This window comes from Salvelinus sp. IW2-2015, linkage group LG20 (assembly GCF_002910315.2).
Source record: "Salvelinus sp. IW2-2015 linkage group LG20, ASM291031v2, whole genome shotgun sequence".
Taxonomy (NCBI): Eukaryota; Metazoa; Chordata; class Actinopteri; order Salmoniformes; family Salmonidae; genus Salvelinus; species Salvelinus sp. IW2-2015.
The window spans coordinates 58,502,011-58,525,724 of record NC_036860.1 but is presented as its reverse complement, the minus strand read 5'-3'; the positions used below and the strand labels follow the sequence as shown (position 1 = coordinate 58,525,724).

Genomic DNA, 23,714 nt, shown 5'->3' with positions numbered 1-23,714 from the left:
TGTGATATATTTCAATATACCACAGCTAAGGGCTGTATCCAGGCACTCCGCGTTGCGTAGTGGATAAGAACAGCCATTAGCTGTGGTATATTGGTCATATACCACACTCCCTCGGGCCTTATTGCTTAAGTATAGACCTACAGTGCATAACATGTGCTCTGTAAAGCTGTGATATTGTGATATAAATAGGTGCAAACCTAGAAAGAGACAATTCAACATGGTAAAGAGAAATATATTTATTTGATTCATGTTTAAACGATAGATTAGTATTTAAAAAGAAGAGCATATATGATAAAAAAAGAATTTGTTCATCCATATTTTTTGTCTTTTTGGTTTCTTTAAATATTACATAAAATAAATAATTTATTTTAAAGCAGTCAGGTAAAGGAATAGAGATATCCAATACAGTGAACTTGCATGTTAATAATGTTTGTAAGGGTTGTTTATGCTATGGTGCTTGTATGACTAAATTCTCTGCATTTGACTCACTCCATGGCCCAGCTTCTCTTTCATCACATCTTAGTCACCCAAGTGCTTCCAGTAATGTGTCTGTCTGTTTGTATATCTAGCCCTTCACTGGGTCACAAAGCTTGAGTGTCAATTTCAGTTCCTCGTATCAGTTACTACAGAATAAATAACTGCATCGACAGATCATCACAACGACAAATACACATGATACACTCTGCCCTTTGACCCTGTCTTCAGTGACGCTGTTGGAATCAGTGTCCCTTTTTTGTCCTCTTATTCAGTATTGAGATTTGTCTCCAACAGTTCATTAATTGAAAAAAACATTTCATATTTTCTCTTGTGCCGACTCATAACTTAAAAACAAATATGTGACATCATCAGTCAGACTCCATGATAATGAGTTCAAAAGTTGACTCCATATGACTCCATTATGTCTTTGAAGGTTTCCGGTCTTTCTCCTCAGTGCAGTGAAACATTCACAGGGGAAGGAACTGTCCAATGAGGTGGCTACACCACTATGGGCAGGAAGTGGGTGGCAGTGTTTTTCCTTCGTGTTTTCTTGCCCCTCATGGGCTTACCGTTGGCGCTCAGCCCCACGAACATGGGCTTCTTCTTGTTCCGCCACTCTGCTGAGGCATAGGTGTTGTACCTGTTCTCCTCAATCCGCTCGGTCAACCGACAGTCAACACCAAAGTCCCTCTGGAGAATAAACAATAAAAACAAATTGTGAGTGAGTGATTCAACAACTGTAGCAGCACAGGCAATGGAACTGGGGTCACATTTGCATAATTTATTTATGAAGCAGAAGTTCCCATCCAGATATCCAGTTTGTTTGGCTCCAATAAGGCAAGCTAAACAACAGTGTAAATGCAGACTTGCAGAGTCATAACAGCAGTGGGTTCCATCAGGCTTCTAACAGACTGCTCTTGTCATTCAGTGTTCTGACTAACTAGACACGAAAATGAATACAGTTGTGATCCAGTAAAGAATGTTCCTTTCCCAAAATGCTCTTGAGCCACAGCTAATTAGTTCCAGAAGTAAAGTGAATGTTCCCAAAGCATATGAGAATATTTTTTTTGCCTAGTGTGTTTAACTCATGTCGGCTACCTCTTTCTCATGGAAACGTGTGTGAAAATGATCTCCCACCAAATGGTATATATGAAGTTAGAACAAGCTTATCAGAATGTAATGCTTGTTTAATGAGGGACAGACAAGCCACCAAAGCTTTACTGAATGAATGACAGTACTTTAGTGTGACATAGTAGAATACGTCATTGGGAATTATTTTCCTAGCTAGAATTCTTTTTGTGTCTCATTTAATCTGATTTCACTATTGAGAGAGCCGTAGTAACAGATGATGTTGTATGAGAGCACATGAAACAGTGCCGGTAGCCCTTGAGGGCTTTTAGTAGAATGGAGAAGCTGTTGCATTGTGTTTCTCTGGTCTGAATAAAGCGGAGCACAAGCATGGTGTGGTATATGGGAGGATCTGTGTGTTTGGGAAAGAGGGGCGATAGGGGCGCCTCGCCTTACTTTCTTCTAGACGACATCTCTTTTGGCCGGGCCGACTTGTGCTAGGGGATTATTTATGGGCAGTGGAGTGGAACTGTCCTTTAAAACAACCCTAGGCTTTTCTAAGAGCCCGAGGACAGGGGAGAGCAGAGCTCTCACACAACATCAAAGGAGACTTGATTTCAGCAGTAGAGTGGCAGTGTGAAAACACTAGCTGGCATCTAACTAGTGAGTGTTCTGAACACTGAATCAGTCTAATGGGAAGTTTGTATACTCAACCAAATAATTAGCTCCAGTTTTTGTTAGGGATATTGTTATTCTGTGTGTGAATTTCATGACGGGTTAAACTTACCGCGCCGTACAGCTCTCCTTTCTTGCTGATTGCCAGGTAAAAGTTACTGCTGAGCCCCTTGATGGCCACGATCCCAACATCCACTGACTTGATCTCCAGCACACCTGACGGACACACAGAAACATTCTAAGATAGTTATACCAGGCCAATAAACTGATGTGATAGAAGTCATTGAGTCATTGAAATGCTTGAAAAAGCTAGCAGTGTCTCTGTTTTGACTGCATAGAGTTGTTAGGCTCCATTGTTTATTTTCTGTTGTAGCATGCAGGCAGGCCAGTTGATTAAGTAACTGTTACAGTTAATGTATACTGTAGATGTAGGATCTTTATTTGATCACTATTTTGTTGCAGAAAATGTTCCTGCAAAGCATGAAATGCAAACTTGTAGTGTATTTACGTTTTTAAAAGTCTTCTAAAGTTTGTGATTTCCACTTAGAAATTTCAGACTTGATTTGCCCAACCTCAACCCCTACAAAAATATCCATGAATTATAATTAACATAATAATTCACATTTCCTGTTGCTGCAGGATTATTTTCCTTCTGTAGCAAACTGGCTCGAATTAAGATTGGGCTCCCGAGTGGCACAACGGTCTAAGGCACTGCATCTCAGTGCAAGAGGCGTCACTACAGTCACTGGTTTGAATCTATCTGTATCACATTTGGCCTTGATTGGGAGTCCCATAGGGTGGTGCACAAATGGCCCAGCGTCGTCCGGGGTAGGCCGTCATTGTAAATAAGAATTTGTTCTTAACTGACTTGCCTAGTTAAATAAAGGTTAAATACAGATCCTACATCTGTAATGGGATACAGTATGTTGTAGTCCATGATGTTGTAAGTTACTAAGGGTAGTTCTTTCCAGTACGTTTACTGAACCTATTGAGTCATCTACACTACAGAATCCCATCTAAGCCACACTGGGGGTCAACTAACACTGTTATCCCTGCCCATGTTTTAAATAATCACTGTCATCTTTGCTTGATCCCTCAGACAACCACAGACTCCTAATTGGCTGCCTGGCTGTGTGTCTGTGTGCCAGTCATGGAAAACAGACAGGCTGAGCCTGAGCCGACATTTCATACCTATGCTAACGGGCCATAAATCCTGAGTGGAAGGTGTTGGCCAGGGCTAAGCCTCGGAAAAAAATTCTCCACTTTTGTTTGTTTTCGGAGCGGCACGCTGGGGAAAGCCGAAATGTAAGTATCAGTTTGCAGTCTAAATGTTTCTTGAACCAATTACTGATTAAAGCTGTGGTAACTAGTCTCCTTTTCCCCACGCCTTCATCCTGAAGTCAGTTGCATAAACCCACAAAGCTATCATGGGTTAGAGGGGATTAGCTCAGAACCAATTTTGGTGGAAGTGGGTCTTTGTATCAAGCAAGTAGGCAGGGCCTTGGTGGCTGGTCTGGCCCAGTGTGGAGCCTCCTAGCCTGGGTCAGAGGAGAGGAGATATTGTCTCATAAGGTGGCCTTTGACAGGCTAGTCAGGGTAGTTAATGGGACCAGTTGGTACTGATTCACCTTCACTTTTCCTCCCCTGTGACATCTTTCATTTGAGCCATCCCTCTTCTCACTCCTTGGACACACATTTCTAACATCCTGCCATTCTGGGGTGATTTAATGGGCGGCATGAGACATGGGGGGACCCACTTTTAGAAGGTGAGGGCTCTGAGAGTGTGGTGCCTGGAAAACAACCTCTCACTCAATGTCAAGGAAACAAAGGAGATGATCGTGGACTTCATGAAACAGCAGAGTGCACCCCCCTATCTACATTGATGGGACCGCAGTGAAGAAGGTGGAAAGCTTCAAGTTCCTTGGCGTACACATCACTGATAAACTGAAATGGACCACCCACACTGACAGTGTGATGAAGAAGGCGCAAAACAGAACCTCTTCAACCTCAGGAGGCTAAAGAAATTTGGCTTGTCACCTAAAACCCTCACAAACTTTTACAGATGCACAATTGAAAGCATCCTGTCGGCCTGTATCACCGCCTGGTACGGCAACTGCACCACCCGCAACCACAAGGCTCTCCAGAAGGTGGTGCGGTCTGCCCAACACATTACCGGGGGCAAACTACCCGCCCTCCAGGACACCTACTTTACAGCACAGGAAGGACATCAACCACCCGAGCCACTGCCTGTTCACCCCTTTATCATCCAGAAGGTGAGGTCAGTACAGAGCTGGGACCGAGAGACTGAAAAGCAGCTTCTATCTCAAGGCCATCAGACTGTTAAACAGCCATCACTAGCACATTAGAGGCTGCTGCCTGTAGGCATCTCATATGTATATACTGCATTCTATACTATTTTACGGTATCTTTGTCACTTTATGAAGTTTATATATCTTGCAATTACTCATCTCATATGTATATACTGTATTCTATATTATTCTACGGTATCTTAGTCACTTAATGTTTACATATCTGGCATTACTCATCTCATATGTATATACTGTATTCTATAGTATTCTACTGTATCTTAGTCCGTTCCGCTCTGACATCGCTCGTCCATATGTACAGTCCTGGCCAAAGGTTTTGAGAGTGACACAAATATGAATTTTCACAAAGTTTGCTGCTTCAGTGTCTTTAGATATTTTTGTCAGATGTTACTATGGAATACTGAAGTATAATTACAAGCATTTCATAAGTGTCAAAGGCTTTTATTGACAATTACATGAAGTTGATGCAAAGAGTCAATATTTGCAGTGTTGACCCTTATTTTTCAAGACCTCTGCAATCTGCCCTGGCATGCTGTCAATTAACTTCTGGGCCACATCCTGACTGATGGCAGCCCATTCTTGCATAATCAATGCTTGGAGTATGTCAGAATTTGTGGGTTTTTGGTTGTTCACCCGCCTCTTGAGGATTGACCACATGTTCTCAATGAGATTAAGGTCTGGGGAGTTTCCTGGCCATGGACCCAAAATATAGATGTTTTGTTCCCCGAGCCACTTAGTTATCACCTTTGCCTTATGGCAAGGTGCTCCATCATGCTGGAAAAGGTATTGTTCGTCACCAAACTGTTCCTGGATGGTTTGGAGAAGTTGCTCTCGGAGGATGTGTTGGTACCATTCTTTATTCATGGCTGTGTTCTTAGGCAAAATTGTGAGTGAGCCCACTCCCTTGGCTGAGAAGCAACCACACACATGAATGGTCTCAGGATGCTTAACTGTTGGCATGACACAGGACTGATGGTAGCGCTCAGCTTGTCTTCTCCGGACAAGCTTTTTTCCGGTTGGCCCAAACAATCAGAAAGGGGATTCATCAGAGAAAATTACTTTACCCCAGTCCTCAGCAGTCCAATCCCTGTACCTTTTGCAGAATATCAGTCTGTCCCTGATGTTTTTCCTGGAGAGAAGTGACTTCTTTTCTGCCCTTCTTCACACCAGGCCATCCTCCGAAAGTCTTCGCCTCACTGTGTGTGCAGATGCACTCACACCTGCCTGCTGGCATTCCTGAGCAAGCTCTGTACTGGTGGTGCCCCGATCCCGCAGCTGAATCAACTTTAGGAGACGGTCCTGGCACTTGCAGGACTTTCTTGGGCGCTTTGAAGCCTTCTTCACAACAATTGAACCACTCTCCTTGAAGTTCTTGACGATCCGATAAATGGTTGATTTAGGTGCAATCTTACTGACAGCAATATCCTTGCCTGTGAAGCDCTTTTTGTGCAAAGCAATGATGACGGCACGTGTTTCCGTGCAGGTAACCATGGTTGACAGAGGAAGAACAATGATTCCAAGCACCACCCTCCTTTTGAAGCTTCCAATCTGTTATTCGAACTCAATCAGCATGACAGAGTAATCTCCAGCCTTGTCCTCGTCAACACTCACACGTGTTAACGAGAGAATCACTGACATGATGTCAGCTGGTCCTTTTGTGGCAGAGCTGAAATGCAGTGGAAATGTTTTTTGGCGATTCAGTTAATTTGCATGGCAAAGGAGGACTTTGCAATTATTTGCAATTCATCTGATCACTCTTCATAACATTCTGGAGTATATGCAAATTGCCATCATACTAACTGAGGCAGCAGACTTTGTGAAAATTAATATTTGTGTCATTCTCAAAACTTTTGGCCACAACTGTATATAGTCTTAATTCATTCCTACTAACATTTGTGTGTATTGGGTATTTGTTGTGTAATTTGTTAGATATTACTTGTTAGATATTACTGCACTGTCGGAGCTAGCAGCACAAGCATTTCGCTACACCCACAATAACATCTGCTAATCACGTGTATGTGACCAATACAAATTGATTTGATTTGCTTTTAGGAGGGATGTTGCAGGGTTCTTTGATCAGTGGTATCTTCCTCTTTGGACTATGTGTTCTGTGCCTGTACTGTACTGGGTTACATGTTATGGTTAACAGTTTTTAGGAAGAGTATCTCACTTGGGGACTCTAGTCTACCCCTGCCAGGGACTTCCGTGTAAACCAACTTCACCTTAGAACCAATACAGTCTGCAGCTGTTGATTCTACTCGAAGGTCATGACTTCTAGTCAGACTTCCCATCCCCTAGTTTTCCTTCTACAGTCAAAGACAAAAACGTCCAAAGGAGGAGTGTGAAAACATACAGATGTAGGATCTTAATTTGGTCACACTGTTGCAGGAGAGCTTTCCAGGAAATGTTAAACTTGTGGTGTATTTGAGGTTTTAAAAGTCTCCTGAAGTTTGTGATTTCCACTTTGAAATTTCAGACTTGATTTTCGCTTATGTTGCTGCAGGATTATTTTCCTGCTGTAGGGAACTGGCTCAAATTAAGATCCTGCATATGTATAGACATATTTCAAAAGGCAGATAGGTTTTATCTGCACCTGTGAACCGGCAGAACAAGCAGTGTGGCCACCACTCAACAGACAGATTAGACAGGCTTCTCTATACATGGCGGGCGTGAGAGAGCCCCTTCCGTATGGGCTCTGGTTGCACACAGCTATTGAGTGGTGTTAAGGCTATCGGCCTGCTCTCTGCTCCTCTGCCTTCCTCAGCTTCATGAACAGGGGATGGGAAGGGGGGATGATTGGATGACAGTCAGTCAGATTAGAGAGGAATAATTCCTTATCAAAGGGAGTGAGAGGGAGAGACAGAGGGAGAGAGAGAAGGAGAGACACAGGGAGAGAGAGGCAATGCCAAATGATACAGGTGTATTGAGCCTACTTGGGATAATGAAATTGTGTGGAAATACAACACACTGCATAGACTTGCACCTACTGTACACACTCACACTGACACACAGTCACAGTTAAACACACAAACTGAAACAAACACCTTCACCATCTGCGCAAGAGTGACTGGTTCAAAATAACCCTTAAAATTCTAGCTCCCCTGTAATATGACAACACAGCACAGCACAGGGCCAGACCCATTTTCTCGTCGGCCCCTTCATTCACAACAGTAAAATTAGTATCCTTACTCTACCTCTCTTTACGTCGTTTATCTCTCTCTCTCTTGTCCCTCTCTTATCTCTAACTGCATCTACGTCTGTTCATCTTCCTTCTGCCCCTGTTGCTTCCTCCTCAATCTGTTTTCTTTTTATGTTTGGGGGTTGTTTTTTTCTCCCTGTTGTTGGCACGTCGACCAAAACTGACATTTTTGTTTTGTGAGGGTGGACTTTTAAGTTTTATGACCAATATTGAAAGTGTAATAACCAAAGTTTTCTTAATGAACAAGAAAATAAGGTGCTGACATTCTGCAATCAACATTTTTCTGAAACTACTAAGAAAAACACCTGTGTATATAGCAGGACTGTGTTAGTTTTATATTGCAGATTCAGTAAAACCAGGCCTCAAGGTCCTGTAACAGTCGACTGCATTCTTCATTGCTAATGAAGGGTTAGTTCCAGAGATGGACAAGACTTTAACAGAGTCCAAAATCAGTTTTCCGCCTCATTTCACTGTATGAAACTGTATTTGTGCTACCTAGATTTGTGGTCCAATGTTTGCTTGCCTCACTAAAGGAATTTACCACTGCACAGAAGAAGGGGTAGTGTGTTTATGGTGTATTGTGATATTGTATGAGCTCAGGTAAAACATTTCTGAAATACCTTGGTTTGGATAAGGTAAGTCGTGACTTCTATCTCTTTCAACCTCAATTGGTTGATGTGTTCACAGAATTTGAGTAATGTGTGTGTCTAGGGTTTCTCCTACAGTACCATTAGCAGAGGCCAGGTCTGCTAATTACAGGGTTACTGAAGAGCAGACAGCTGGTGGCTCAGTTCAGTTCTGTTCACTGACTGTCCATTGGGTGGTCGAGTCATCTGCCTGGTGTGACTCCCATTGGCAGCAGCCTTGCCTTATACCCTAGGCTCTGTAGGTGGCCTCTCTCCTCCCGTCCCTGCCCACGGACCCTCTATCTCCACAGAGGGACGTGGTTTCTTGGCAGGGTGACAGAACTCACATTATCACATCTTGTCATAATTACCTAAACATTTGTTGCTTCATCCAGCCGACTTTACTGCTAAGCCTCCCCATTTCTACCCCTAGACTCTACTACAGCACATACAATGCATGCCCTATTCTGAGAGAAAACTTACATTTTCTCATCAACACCAGACACCAATTCTATACTACAGTTCAAGCAGCTTAGATGCCACAAGACCACCAATGTTGTCACCCCAGACTGTGCGCATAGTTGTCCTGGGAACTCCAACTTGCTGCCCCCATGACAGGCATGTCTTTCCAATTAACCTTCCAGATCCTGGGGTGTAGAGACAGCTCAGGCCCTATTAAAGAGGCACGGTTTGGGGTTGGGGTTTGGGATTGGGTCTGAAACTTGTTGGCGAAGCATATTATCAGTGGGCTGGTTCACAACTCTACAGGGGTAGGTAGGAGGGGCTAGAGCTGGGCTGGGCCAGTGGTAGGAGGTGTAGTGGCAAGGGCAGGGGAGGGGGCTATGTCTGGTGTAGTGGCAAGGGAGGTGGCTGGGGCTGGTGTAGTGGCATGGATGGAGCTGGGGCTGGTGTAGTGGGAGGGATGGGAGGCTAGGGGACTGGGGTAGTGGCAGGGCAGGGAGGCTGGGGCTGATGTAGTGGCAAGGCAGGGGGCTGGGGTAGTGGCAGGGGAGTGTACCGGTGTATTTGCAGGCCAGGGATGGGGAGGCAGGGAGGGGGGCTGGGGAGGGCTGGGCAGGGGGACTGGGGTAGTGGCAGGGGAGGGGGCTGAGGAGGTGGGACTGGGGTAGTGGCAGGGCAGGGAGTGGGGCTGGGGGTCAGGTGTTGACCCTGAGCTGGCTCCTGACAGCAGTGCTTCACACCTTTGATCTGGCCTCCACAGGACTCTGGCTCCCAGGCTCCTGAGAGATCAGTGAAGAGGGGTCTGGGCTCTCTTTAGGACCGGCTTCATTACACTGCAGAGCAGCACAGCTCTCCTCCACCAACCCCCTCTACACCCCTCACCACCTCTACACCCCTCACCTCCTGTACACCCCCACCTCCTGTACACCCCTCACCTCCTGTACACCCCCACCTCCTGTACACCCCTCACCACCTCTACACCCCTCACCACCTGTACACCCCCACCTCCAATACACTCCTCACCTACTTTACACCCCTCACCACCTCTATAACCCTCAACTCCTGTACACCCCCACCACCTCTACACCCCTCACCTCCCCTACACACTCCCCCTGCCTCCTAAACATGGTTAGGGGTGACTCCAGTTTTTTACTTTTCCTGTTGAAAAACAAGATCCCATGTATAAATACAGTTATGTACACACACTTCATGGGAAAAAATTTTTTTAGAACAAAATAGTGTGTTTTTGTGCAGACTTCAAGGAGTTGGCCTGATGGTGCCCTCTGATGTCACTGGCATCCCTCCGTGCTTGAGGAACAATAGAGGAAAGACCCCTCCCCCATTTGTGCCATGTTATGTCTTACCTTGACCACCTATTGAGATGTGCCTGTTGTTAACTAACTCAGGTGATAAATTAGCTGAAAAGGAGACTGGAGCAGGACTTTAAGGTTAAAGAGGGCTGTGGAAGTGTTTCCGCAGTTTATCTTCTAGGCCCTTCCTAAGATTATATTGCTGCTCTGCTCCCATTGGATGGCCTACAACTGGGTGTGAGAAGGCAAGGTACTTGTCTGCGTTTTAATTGTAAAACCGTTAGGTTTCAGTATAAAAACACTCCAGGTTTTGTTTTCACTTTTCAACAATTCCAAGTTTGATATGCGTTCCTTGAGGTTAGAGTGACTAACATCTGAGAGATCTTCCCTCTGACAACTGGTGACAGCCTGATTGATGCTCTGTCAAATTCACCATGGCACAGGGGTTCATCTCCATGGAACAGCTTCAGCATTAGGGGCAGTCTTACACAGGGGAGTAACATTGAAACCACACTGTCAAGCTGTGTGTGATTTTAAACATGGCACCAAAGCATGATTAAAAGACAATCCAGATATTTGGAAGAAAATATTCACCTGTACTGAGTATAAATGTGATGTTTCAAATACCAGAGCTCTGTTTTCCAGCCAACAGATAGCATTAGATTTTTCTGAGACAGAACATTCACATTAGCATGGTTTGAGATCAGTTTACCATGCCGGGTAATAGTACTTGTGTATTATGTCATGGTGGTTTTAAGCACATTGAAGACCAAATTAAATGCATGTTGATATTCACGCTGGTTTTAGAAAAAAATGCAGTCTTCTCCGATAATGTGATTTACCCAATGCTATTGGTTCTGCAGCATGGTATAGCACCAAATCTTTGCCGGTAAATGTCAAAACATGTCATTGGGCACTGAGTGGTATGAATGTGTGTTTATGGGTTTGATCTGGCAAGGTAATTAAGAACCTTTCTTGAATTTTCTAAACGGTATGCATGCGTAAACATAATGTTGTGATTCCAATTGTTCTGGACATTTTATAGACTCTTTACGTCATGCTATGTAATGAACCTGGGGTCATTGGGATTTAAGGTGCCATGTTTTTGAAGTCCAGATGCCTTTTTACTGCTGGGAAAAGTCCCATGCACTGCAGCACTCAAGCGGTAGGCCTAACAAACTAATCCGCTCCAGACCTATCACCACAACTTTCAACATTTCCTGCTGAAAGTGCATCAACAGCTTTTCCTCTGTCTGTTGTGTTACAGTTTTCTGTTTGTTGTTTTAGATCCCTCCAGATTGAGGGCAGGTATTGAGTATGTGACACATTCACAAAAACACAAGCACGCACGCACACACACACACACACTCTGTTCCCCCTTATAAATGTGAGAGCAGTCATCCATGTGGATGGGGATAGTGTTGGACCAGTGTTGGCCCAGTGTGGGAATGTGTTGCATTAGTAGCCAGTAAAGCAGTGGGTGTCGGGATATAGGATCTGTGACGGATAAGATCCAGGGCTCCTGCTCCAGCCACTAGTTGCCCAGGGACAGCCCCCCTCTCACGCATGCAATGGGTAATTAGCTGGCATTCCTGCCTGTTCCTTTAAAATGGGACGACCTTCCAGATGCGTCTCTGGTCGGAGCACTGGTCTCCTTGAGCTACCTTTGATGATTCCATTAAGACTCTCTCTCCTCTCTCGCTCACCAACTTCCATCTGTCCCACCACACTCGGTGTGTGTGTGTGCGTGTGTACACATCTCTGAATGTGTTGTAATGTCTGTGGTTCTCGATGATTTGCAACTTTGACCTGACCTAGTGAATGTTTGTAACATTGCAGCACACAGACACATGAAACATGCTCACTTTTCCCTCCCTGGACAGCTTACCATTCAACTACATTGGCCTATCCAAGTTAGACTTAGCAGTGCATCTTCCAAAAAAGAGAAATTGCCATGTAGCTTTACCAATCCTGGGCTCTGGGCAACAACATACTATTGCAGAGCTGACAGTCTGTACAACGGTTGCTCTTCTGTTGAATCATTCTGACGAATTGTGAGCCTTTGACATTCTGGTTTGGTTTAAGGAATAAGTACATTCCTGCATGTCTGTAAGGGCTTTGAATCTGCACTATTTCAGCAAATAAGGTAGACATTGAAAACTCAAAACCAGTTCATCAAAATAAAGATTGCCAACTTAAAATTCCATGGTAAATAATCCATTCAGAGAAGAAAACTGGAATTTACAAAGGGCTGAGAGGTTGCTGGAAGACAGAATAAAGAGGTGGCTGGATGGTTTAGTGGCAGAACTATGCGATTCACGTAATCTGAGTCTTATTTCAAACATGTTCAGATGAGTCAATGATTGACACAAGAGTAAATTGATGGGTGAATATCAGGAAAGTGCTGAAACAATATACTTAAATAATGATTTTTAAAGAATAGGGGAAAACTGTGACCCCTAGAGCCATGCCTCAGTTTCCCCTTGTCCGCAGCGAATTTGGTAAGAGTCACCACATAGACTGCTAGCTTTCCTTATTTGAATTTTGAGTAGAAACAGTACTTAAAGGCCCAATGCAGCCGATTTTATATCAATATCAAATCATTTCTGGGTAACAATTAAGTACCTTACTGTAATTGATTTCCATAAAAAATGGCAAAATTTGCTTTTTAGCAAAAAACTATTTCTCAAGCAAGTATTTTGCTAGGACTGTCTGGGAGTGGTCTGAGTGTGGAGGGGAAAACTGAAAACGAGGTGTTAATGGCAGAGAGTTTTCAAACTCTATTTGTTGTTGGTGCATTAATAAATGTACCGCATGGAAGGTCCTGTGTAGATTGTATTTTCAACCAGCAACTATCAGGAAATAACAAATCCATTTTTTCCCATTTTTTTCACACTTTTACAGTGTTAGTTTCATCAGGTGTTGTACTATATAATATAAAACACAGGTAAAACTGAGTTTTGACTGCACTGGGCCTAAACAGCCTTGCAGGAAGTCAAACCATTTATTGGGGTTCATGTGTGGCGATATAAATGAGAGGTTCAGCTGAGTTTAGCTGTCACAAGTTGTCAAGGCCCCTGTGTGAACATTTATCCACTGCAAAACAACGCAAATACAAGTATTAACTCCTACACTTAACTCCTACACTTTTTTGGGGTATCTGTACTCTACTTTTTATATTTTTGACAACTTTTACTTTTACTTCACTACATTCATAAAGCAAATATTGTAAAAGTACTCGTTACATTTTGAATGCTTAGCAGGACAGGAAAATTGTCAAATTCACCCACTTATCAAGATAACACGTGGTCATCCCTACTGCTTCTGGTCTGGTGGACTCACTAAACACAAATTCATCTTTTGTAAATATTGTCTGAGAGTTGCAGTATGCCCCTGGCTATCCGTACATTTTTTAAACAAGAAAATTGTGCCGTCTGCTTTGCTTAATATAAGGGATTTGAAATTATTTACACTTTTACTTTTGATACTTTAACTATATTTTTGCAATTATATTTACATTTACTTCTACTTGAGTAACTTTCTATTAAGGTATCTTTTACTTTACTCAAGTATGACAATTTGGTATCATAATTTTCTACCACTGCACCACATACTCTCTCTCTCTCTCTTTCTCTCTCTCTCTCTCTCTCTCTCTCTCTCTCTCTCTCTCTCTCTCTCGCTCTCTCTCTCGCTCTCTGTTTTTCTCTGACTGCAGCTTGTTAGAGACAGACAGGACAAAATTATAGTGGGGAGACAGTGGTGTTCTCCTTTAAACCAACCCTGCCACAAATGACCCTCTCTTTAAGTAATGGGGTTAAAGGTTAGGCATACATCTGGACCGCCATACCTCCATGTTGAACTCTAAATAGGGCAAATGAGGGGGCAGAAACAAGAAAAAGATGTTTTGAAGACAAAGCTAAGCTACCCTGATCAACCTTTTTTTCCTGAGAGGGGTTCAGGGGTTAGTTGAAGATGAGCAAAATGATGAAGTTTGAACTTTTCTGTAATAGGCCTTCACAGATCTATGTGAATGCACAACCTCTTTAAACAGCTCCAACTTCCCCTGTGATAAGGGAGATACTGGCTGAAAGGTCTAAAGTCAGAAATTGTCAACACAAGTCTGTCGACCTGGGTGTGTAGAGGGTGTAGGGGGTGGAGAGAGTGTAGGGGGTGGAGGGGTGGAGGGGTGTAGGGGTGTAGGGGGCAGTGGTGTAAAGTACATTAAAGTAAACATACTTTAATTTACTACTTCAGTAGTTTTTTTTGGTATCTGTACTTAACTTAACTATTTAGATTTTTGACAACTTTTACATTTACTTCACTACATTCCTAAAGAAAATAATGTACTTTTTACTCCGTACATTTTCACTGACACCCAAAAGTACTCGTTACATTTTGACAGGAAAATGGTCCAATTCACACACTTATCAAAAGAACATTCCTGGTCATCCCTACTGCCTCTGATCTGGCGGACTCACTAAACACAACATTTTAATGCTTAGTTTGTAAATGATGTCTGAGTGCTGGAGTGTGCCGCTGCTATCCGTCAATAAAAAAACGAGAAGATTGTTCCGTCTGGTTTGCTTAATATAAGGAAATAAAAATAATTTATACTTTTACTTTTGATACTTAAGTACATTTGAGCAATTCCATTTATTTTTGATACTTAAGTATATTTAAAAACAAATACTTTTAGACTTTTACTCAAGTAGTATTTTACTGGGTATCTGTGCTATTAAGGTATCTGTACTTTAACTCATGTATGACAAATGGGTACTTTTTCACCACTAACTTACGCACGCACGCACGCACGCACGCACGCACGCACGCACGCACGCACGCACGCACGCACGCACGCACGCANCACACACACACACACACACACACACACACACACACACACACACACACACACAGAAATCAGTAAAATGGACAGCCACCTGATATTTAGCTTACATTGATTGGACTAAATTGTTTTTGTTTTTTATTTGTCACTGTATTAGACTAATCATAGGTGATTTTGAAATGTTGAAGTTGAAATGGTGCTAGAATAGTGGAGGCACCTCTGGTTTTCTTTGCGACTTAAGGTAACTCTCCGGTATTCTATATCAATAGTTGTTTAGTAGTCCGAAAATGTGGGAAACGTTATATACAGCATATAGTTGTTTGCTGATGACACAACGGTGGTAGGACTGATAACCGACACGATGAGACAGCCTATAGGGAGAAGGTCAGAGACCTGGCCGTGTGGTGCCAGGACAACAACCTCACCCTCAATGTGAGCAAGACAAAGGAGATGATTGTGGACTACAGGAAAAGGAGGGCCGAACAAGTCCCCATTCAAATCGACGGGGCTGTAGTGGAGCAGGTCGAACGTTTTAAGTTCCTTGGTGTCCACATCACCAACAAACTATCATGGTCCAAACACACCACGGAAAGTCTTGAAGAGGGCACGACAACACCATTTCCCCCTCAGGAGACTGAAAAGATTTGGCATGGGTCCCCAGATCCTCAAAAAGTTCAACAGCTGCACCATCGAGAGCATCCTGACCGGTTGTATCACTGCCTGGTATGTCAACTTCTCGGCATCCGACCGCAAGGTGCTACAGAGGGTAATGCATACAGCCCAGTACATCACTGGGGTCAAGCTTCATGCCATCCAGAACCTACAGTACCAGTCAAATGTAATTCAAGGGTTTTTCTTTATTTTTACTATTTTCAACATTGTAGAATAATAGTGAAGACATCAAACTATTAAATAACACAGATGGAAACACTCAGAATGTTTGCACAACAGTTTTCATAAGCAATGCAAAAAAAATACTCATGTGTAATAATTGATCCTGAATCCTGAACAGGAGGGTCAAACTCATTTTCCCCTGGGGGCGGCATTTGGTCTTCAACGAGGTCCAGAGGGCATCACTGAAAATTGGTTATATTTCCTCGTCGTCAAAAGGTAACAAAACTTGTCCTCTATCTATCGTTTTTGCAATGTTTGATGCTCCCTGAATGTCTAGCTTTCATTTAGGTGATTATTAGCGAGCTGGACACAGTCAAGAAACTGTATGAATGTAGGTCCATTATCATTCTACACAGTTTAGATTTGGTTTTAGTCATTTTAAAGTAGATTGAGTTTGTTTCCCACGGGCCATATGTTTGACACCCCTGGTCTAGAATAAAATAATCCCTAAACATGTTGCTTCTAATACTAAATATAAAAGGACAGGACGTAACAGTAAATTAGACATCATTCAGAACTGCTGGAATGCACATTCTCCAAACCCCTGGTCAAACAGTCGGTCATTATTTATGAATCAGAAAAGAGAAAGTCTACGAAGGTCAAATATAATAAAAATAAACGCTGGCACTAACCTTTTGTACATCCACACACTCCTCATAACTCACTTTTATTGCCTGTGTGGTTAAGATTTCCCAGGAGAACCATAAATGTGCACTATAACCACAGACAGAAGGAGAACACTCAAGAGAGAGTACCATCCGTGTGGTGCAGACGGGTGCTGTTACAACATACATTTACTTACACATGAACACATTTCACATCATGGTGTTTTTCTATCCTCGCATAAACACATTATCAAGAGACACACAACCACACTTCCACTTGCTAAGAGAATGCAAACCAGTGAGGGAACACACAGCTTTGTGTTTCAACACCACCACAAAGCTCATGAAGAAGCACGTAAGAGCCAATAACTGTAATTATGGGCTGAGAAAAAGGGAACATAAACACATAACTATTAGGAAAACTAATATTTCTACAACTTCCACTCGCCCCTTTTGATTGATCATCACCAACCAATCATATTAGTCCATTGCCAAAGGTACCACTAGTCTATAGCCTATTCCATTGCTCTTTTGCTAAGACATGGTTCTAATGCTGAGCCATGGAACATCAGAGCCCCTGTCCTCCATCATCCAGGATCTGGTGGAACCATAAAAGTTCTAGATTTACCTAGTCCCCCCATCCTCTGTGCCAGAGGTATTCAACTCTGACCCTACGAGGTCCGGAGCCTGCTATTCTACCTGGTAATTAATTGCACCCACCTGGTGTCCCAGGTCTCAATCAGTCTCTGATGTTGGAGCTCGAAGTCTAAGATTTTCACTGTACCCTGCAATCACATCTGCAACCCTGTACATGTGAGTATTAAACAATCTGAATCTGATAAGAGGGGAACCATGAAAAAATGCAGTGGAACTGGCTTTGAGGTCCAGAGTTTAATTTGAGGGCTGTACACTAAGACCTCATTTGCAACACTTAAGATGATACCTCTTGTCAGAACCATTTCCGTTCACAAATCTTCTCAGAAAGAGATGCATCCTGCGATAGATCCAGCCAGCCAGGCCAGCAGAGGATAACACGCACTATTAAAGGTTGGATAGTTATAGGGTCTTATATATTTTGATTTGTTTAACACTTTTTTGGTTACTACTTGATTCCATATGTGTTATTTCATAGTTTTGATGTCTTCACTATTATTCTACAATGTAGAAAATAGTAAAAATAAAGAAAATCCCTTGAATGAGTAGTTGTTCTAGAACTTTGGACCGGTAGTGTACCTATAATGATCTATTCATACCCATTTAACATTTAATAACATCATGTTTGGTTTTCTAATGGAGGACAGGAAGCTGAATGTACATATAATAACTTCATCATCATGGCAAAACATGTCTTTTTTTTAACTACCCCCCTGTCTTCTTAAAGGAGGTAAAGTTATATAAACAATCTTTGAAATTGGTTAAATCCAAACAAGCCCTTGATTTTTATCATATCTTCTGTATTATCAATATTTTTATAATAGTTTTGATGTCTTCACTATTATTCTACAATGTAGAAAATAGTACAAATAAAGAAAAACCCTTGAATGAGTAGGTGTTCTTAAACTTTTGACCAGTAGTGTATATTAAGGCATCAGTTAAAAGTGCATGGTGCAAGTTGAATATAGGATCTAGAGGTATCTGTATCAAATGATGCAATATAAAATGAAAAAACATAATGTCCAGGGTCCTTATATAAGGAAAGGAGTGAACCATGACATGACAGATGAAGTGCTGCTACTACAAACACACTGTGTTTGCTATACACCATCATCTCATCTGGGAGCACAACACATCAATGTTCTCTTAATGCCTTAGAACTTGACACGAACAAATGAGTTTGGCTTCGGAACAACCCGTTTTGGCAGAGATTGTCTGTAATACTAATTAAGCAGCATCAGATTCGAGCAATGGCTGAATGGGGTGAGAGGGAGATGGATGGCTACTTGCCTGTCCCCTCCGTGAAGTACACCCCACAAAGTTGACAACATGATTGGAAAGAGACTGACTGAGGAGCTCACAATCCAACCTGCAGTTGAACCCTAAACTGCTAAATCCCCTCAATCAAAACTGTCAGGGTCTAATGATGCTCATTAGCAGGCCCCCTTCCTCCCCAGCATCCCCCAGTATATAACTTCCGACCAAAGTCCACTGTGGGTGAGTTAAGTATATTAGAGGGTGTTTTATTCCATTCCAGTTTGTTTCATTGATAAGCAAGGGAGAGGAGAGGAGAGGGGTCCAGATGTCAAATCCGAGAGAATGACTAAGGATAAAGACGCCCATCTGTTATAAACAGTTTCTTATTGCTTGGTGACATAAGAAAACACAAAAAAGATTGGACATATTGGATGATTCAGTATGAAAATAAGCTTGTTTGTTTGGTTCACACATGCAGTGCTATACTATTCTAATACTGGAGAGTAATATCTGCTAACACAGTGTGACAAAGTGATACTGTGCAGATGGATTCTGAAAGGGAATCACACAATATGGGCTGGATTGGGTTTCAAACAGCGCATAGATGGGTCTTTTGTGGAGGGCCCGGCTGAGAGAGAGAGAAAGGGGCTGGGTAACAGACTTGCCAGGCTGCAGCACAGACCTGACCAACACAGCACACAAAGAGGCTCTAAGAAACCAGGTTTGTGCCCAAGTAGTGTGTCCTACCTAGGTATTTGTACCAAGAATATTTAACTAAGGACCAACTCTCACCCTGCACCTAAAGAAATGTGCCATGATTCTTGAAAGGTCTGGCTTAAACTGACCTACGGTTATACAAATAAACAAAAGCATGCACTAATTATCATATCATTCTCCAGAAAGATATGTTATCAGACTTTTAATTTAATTTAATTAGAAGATCTTTCATTCATTTGGCTTTTGATTCTACCGTACGTAAACATTTAGCCTCCGTACATGGGCACATCAAAGCTGCAGAGGCTAAAGACCCTAACAGGCTACAATTCTGTGGGCAGTGGAGGCCTGGCTAGGCAATGTCTACTGGTCCCACGCTGTGTAATTAGAGCCAATTTCACCATATTCTGCCACGCATCAGTCTACCATGACATCTAAGTTTACAGACAGACACACCTACTCAATGTCTGCTTTGCCTCACAAAGTATGACACATTTTCACACATTTTTCTGGAGACACTCCAAGTGAACCTATTTCAGCACAGAACATCACATCTCTGTCCTGATGAGGAAAGTCTTCTGATATTTTGTTAATTTGAACAAAATAACAAATTCCATGATGCTGCAGGCTACTAATAGACTAAGAGAAGGTGACAGGCTAGATGAACATGTACTCAGAACAATCTCCCTTCCACTGCTCAATAAAGACTTAGGATCATTTTTCAGCTGTCCCACTGTCAGGGTTTATGACTGGACAAACTGCAGAGCAAGGAGAAAACAATCGCTCCCCCAGCATCTTTATCATCACCACCAACATATAGCAATATTACCATGCAGCTCTCTATCTTCCTGCTACCTTGAGACATTTCAACTAGTCAACAAGTCCCCCTTGTTTTTAAACTGTAGTTTCCACAGTTTCTGAATAAATAAACCAAAACGTGCTTATCACCACGTCTTGTGCCACATCTTTGACTTTTCACCACAAGCTGATGGGTTTCAAGTCAGCGGGACACAGGACATTGCTGCAACCTGGTGGGCATTTTACTTTTAGATTCATATAAAATGTTTTTGTGTATAAATCTCCTTAGAGGCTAAAAAAGTGGCGAGTAACCCCCCTCCCAGACATTCCTGGCCCAATCTAGCTACACTTCAGATGGGACAGTATTAGGTCTGCATGGGATGTGAATTCCCCAAGAAGTGCTCTGTGCATCTGGTTTCAGCATTATTACCAGCCAGACTTGTGCCTAAGGTCAATGTGGGAGCAAATGACAACCGCATTACATTCACATGTGGTTGGCTATTGGCGGGAACCACTCACATGCAGCATGCATTGGACACTCACCGCAAAATAGTCAATATTCTCTTTAGTTTTTTTCTCTCTTTTTTTACCGCTATCTTTCCATAAACAAGAAAGACGCCCCTATAGAATATTGTAAAGTGACTTTCAAACGATCTAAGTATTCAACGCCTGGGTGTTAATGTCTTGACCTGATTTCAAAGCTTGAACTTTTGGTGTTTTTTGACACGTCTGATTCTAATGGTTGAACTGTGAGCGCTGTGAGCGCTGAAGGCGAGAGGAAGCTCTGCTAATTGAAATTCCTTCAGCCATGTCTTGCACAGCCTCAGCGTTTGAGTGGGCCTGTCAGTGAGGAGAAGCCTCACACCACATGGGCTCCATATGGCAAAGCCTTCTTTTATTAGGGCCACAGTGTGTTCAGAGTTCAGAAAGTGCACGGCCAGTTTGGACAGAGAGACTGTGGCGGTCAGGTGCTGCGAGTGTTGTCCTGGGTGTCTGGTGTATCGCTCACTGCATAGTAAACTTTACGGCACCCAGGCAGGCAATTGTAGCATTTTGAGCAGCATGACAAGGAGCTGAGGTGTCATTCTCAGCAGGGGCGTGTGAATGGACAAGCACTTAGAGAGATTCATGTCAGCCGTGCCCATAAAGGGTAAAGGACATAGCTACGGCAACTGGGAAGGGATGAGGTTGATGAAAACCTCAAACAATGATAACATTATATATGCCACTACTATCACTAGTATTATGACCTATAATAAAGTGATATAATAAGTCACAAAAGAAAACATACAGGGATGATATTTATTTTTGAGATATTTGCTCAGAGACAAAAGGGTTCTTCAGGCTATTTCTAATTGGTTCCAGTAGACGTGCTCTAAAGGAAAGTACACTGAGTAACTGAGACAACAAACATGCTGCTTCTAGAACCTTCTGCTGCCCAGGCAGAGAGAGAGACACGAAACACAGGCTACACATGATCTATGCTGCCCACCAGAATACCAGGTTAGGTTCCTATTATGTGTGAATGTGCAGTGGAGAAAAATCTGAGAGCAATGCCATAACAATGGGGGAAAACCACCACCCCACAAACTCTATGGGACCCACATGTGAGAGGGGAGAGAAAAGAAGCCAAACTCACAGAACATAAGCTGAGGGAGTGCATATTTTATGGGGTTACTTACTGTAGAGATCGTCTTTGTTTTTGGTGCCATTGACTTTGCCATTTTTATCAATCCTGAGAAAGAACTTCTGATAGGAGTAGAGTTTCCTCTTGCGCACGTCTCCTTGGAGATGGTTATAGCTGCGCACATGCCTCCCCACAACAGTGGCTGAAGAGGTGTTGGCCACCCTGGGCAAGCGCAGCACGGAGTGAGCGGTGACCCCAGGTGCATTGTGATGACACGTGGAGGGCAACGGGTAGAGCAGGAGGATGAGCATTGTGGAGATGAGGGACAGACGAATGCAGGACCAGGCGGCAGCACCCTTAGTCACTGTCCATCTGGACATTGTACTGGAGCTGGGAGGACTGGAGAGAGGCTCACAGAAAGGACCATGCTGGAGAGGGGAGAGGGAGAAGGGCTGAGAGCGGGAGATGGAACCCCCGGCGGCTGACGACGACAACACTGCTGCTGCTTATTCCTCTCGTGTTCCAAAGGAATGTGTCAACGTCCATAACTCAAAACACCTCTGCTGGGGAACAAGCACCTCTCGCCCTCCACCACTCACTCCTCATTAAATACAAATGAGAAACTACCTCTACCACCTCTGGAGAGGATGAGATAAGGGGAGGGTTAGAAGAGGGTACGGGGAGACAGCAAAAATGTTCAAAAAATTAATGAAATAAACAATTTCTAAACAGAAAGACTAAAGCTTTTTCTCATCAAAATGAAGAATCCAAGGAGGGGAGAAAAAGGGACCCATGTAATCCTTGGTTTTCTTCTGTTCTCTTTGGCTTTTTCTCTGAAGTCACTTGTCTGTGCAATGGAGACTCTTCGCTGAAGTGTATCTCTCTCTCTCTCTCTCTCTCTCTCTGCTGTGCTGTGCTCCTCTATGTGAGGGAGTGAGAGCGGTAGCGCTGGCTTTCTGTGTCCTTGGTCCCTCTGAGTTAGAGTAGAGTAGAGTGTGAGCTGGAGCTCTCCTTCTCTTCTCTCCGTCTCTCTGAGCCAAGTCCCTTTGAGTGGAGTGGTGGAGTGCTGCTTCTTTTCTCTTCTCTGAGCTGCTATCCCTGTCTGTCTGTCTGTCTGTCTGTCTGTCTGTCTGTCTGTCTGTCTGTCTGTCTGTCTGTCTGTCTGTCTGTCTGTCTGTCTGTCTGTCTGTCTGTCTNGCCATTTTTATCAATCCTGAGAAAGAACTTCTGATAGGAGTAGAGTTTCCTCTTGCGCACGTCTCCTTGGAGATGGTTATAGCTGCGCACATGCCGCCCCACAACAGTGTCTGAAGAGGCGTTGGCAGCCCTGGACAAGCGCGCCACGGAGCGAGTGGCGACCCCAGGTGCAATCGGATGACACGTGGAGGGCAGTGGACAGAGCAGCAGGACGAGCAGCACTGAGAGGATGGACAGACGAATGCAGGACCAGGCGGCAGCACCCTTAGTCACTGTCCATCTGGACATTGTACTGGAGCTGGGAGGACTGGAGAAAAGCTCACAGAAAGGACCATGCTGGATGGGGGAGAGGGAGAAGGGCTGAGAGCGGGAGATGGAACCCCCGGCGGATGACGACGACAACACTGCCGCTGCTCTTTCTGCTGCTTATTCCTCCCGTGTTCCAAAGGAATGTGTCAACATACATAACTCAAAACTGGGAAACCAGCACCTCTCGCCCTCTGCCGCTCACTCTCCTCGTACAATACTAATGAGAAGCTACCTCTACCACCTCTGGAGAGGATGAGATAAGGGGAGGTTTAGAAGAGGGGACGGGGAGACACCAAAAATGTTCAAAAAAATGAATAAATAAAACAAATCTCAAGATAAACACTACAGCTGTTTCTCATCAAAATGAAGAATCAACGGATGAGGGGAAAAAAGGAATCATGTAATCCTTGCTTTTCTTCTGGTCTCTTTGGATTTTCCTCTGAAGTTACTTGTCTGTATAATGGAGCCTCTTAGCTGGAGTGTCTCTTTCTTGGTGTGCTGTGCTCCTCTATGTGGGGGAAGTGAGAATGGGAGCGCTGGGTCTCTGTGTCCTGGTCCCTCTGAGCTAGAGTAGAGTGTGAGCTGGAGCTCTCCTTCTCCTTTCTCCGTCTCTCTGAGCTGAGTCCATTTGAGTGGAGTGGCTGCGTGCTGCTTCTCTTCTCTGAGTGC

The 23,714-nt window shown here is 43.4% G+C and overlaps 1 protein-coding gene across 1 annotated transcript; it reads right to left on the bottom strand.

Moving 5' to 3' along the window:
• Positions 1-221: 221 nt before the first annotated feature.
• Positions 222-22,729, bottom strand: LOC111980242 (fibroblast growth factor 10-like). The gene is made up of 3 exons (XM_024010927.2): positions 21,595-22,729; positions 2,333-2,436; positions 222-1,167 (listed from the first exon to the last, which is right to left on the bottom strand). The coding sequence occupies exons 1-3, from the start codon at positions 21,917-21,919 to the stop codon at positions 976-978; spliced, it is 621 nt and encodes a 206-aa protein (XP_023866695.1). The 5' UTR covers positions 21,920-22,729; the 3' UTR covers positions 222-975.
• Between the last annotated feature and the right edge of the window lie 985 nt (positions 22,730-23,714).

What these genes read in the sequence shown, in the direction of transcription:
- LOC111980242 (XM_024010927.2), bottom strand. Translation starts at nt 21,919, where the DNA reads ATGTCCAGATGGACAGTGACTAAGGGTGCTGCCGCCTGGTCCTGCATT. An exon ending in AAACAAAGACGATCTCTACA is followed by an intron (nt 2,437 to 21,594) that starts GTAAGTAACCCC and finishes TGTGTCCGTCAG; the next exon opens with GTGTGCTGGAGATCAAGTCA. An exon ending in AAGGAGAGCTGTACGGCGCG is followed by an intron (nt 1,168 to 2,332) that starts GTAAGTTTAACC and finishes TTTATTCTCCAG; the next exon opens with AGGGACTTTGGTGTTGACTG.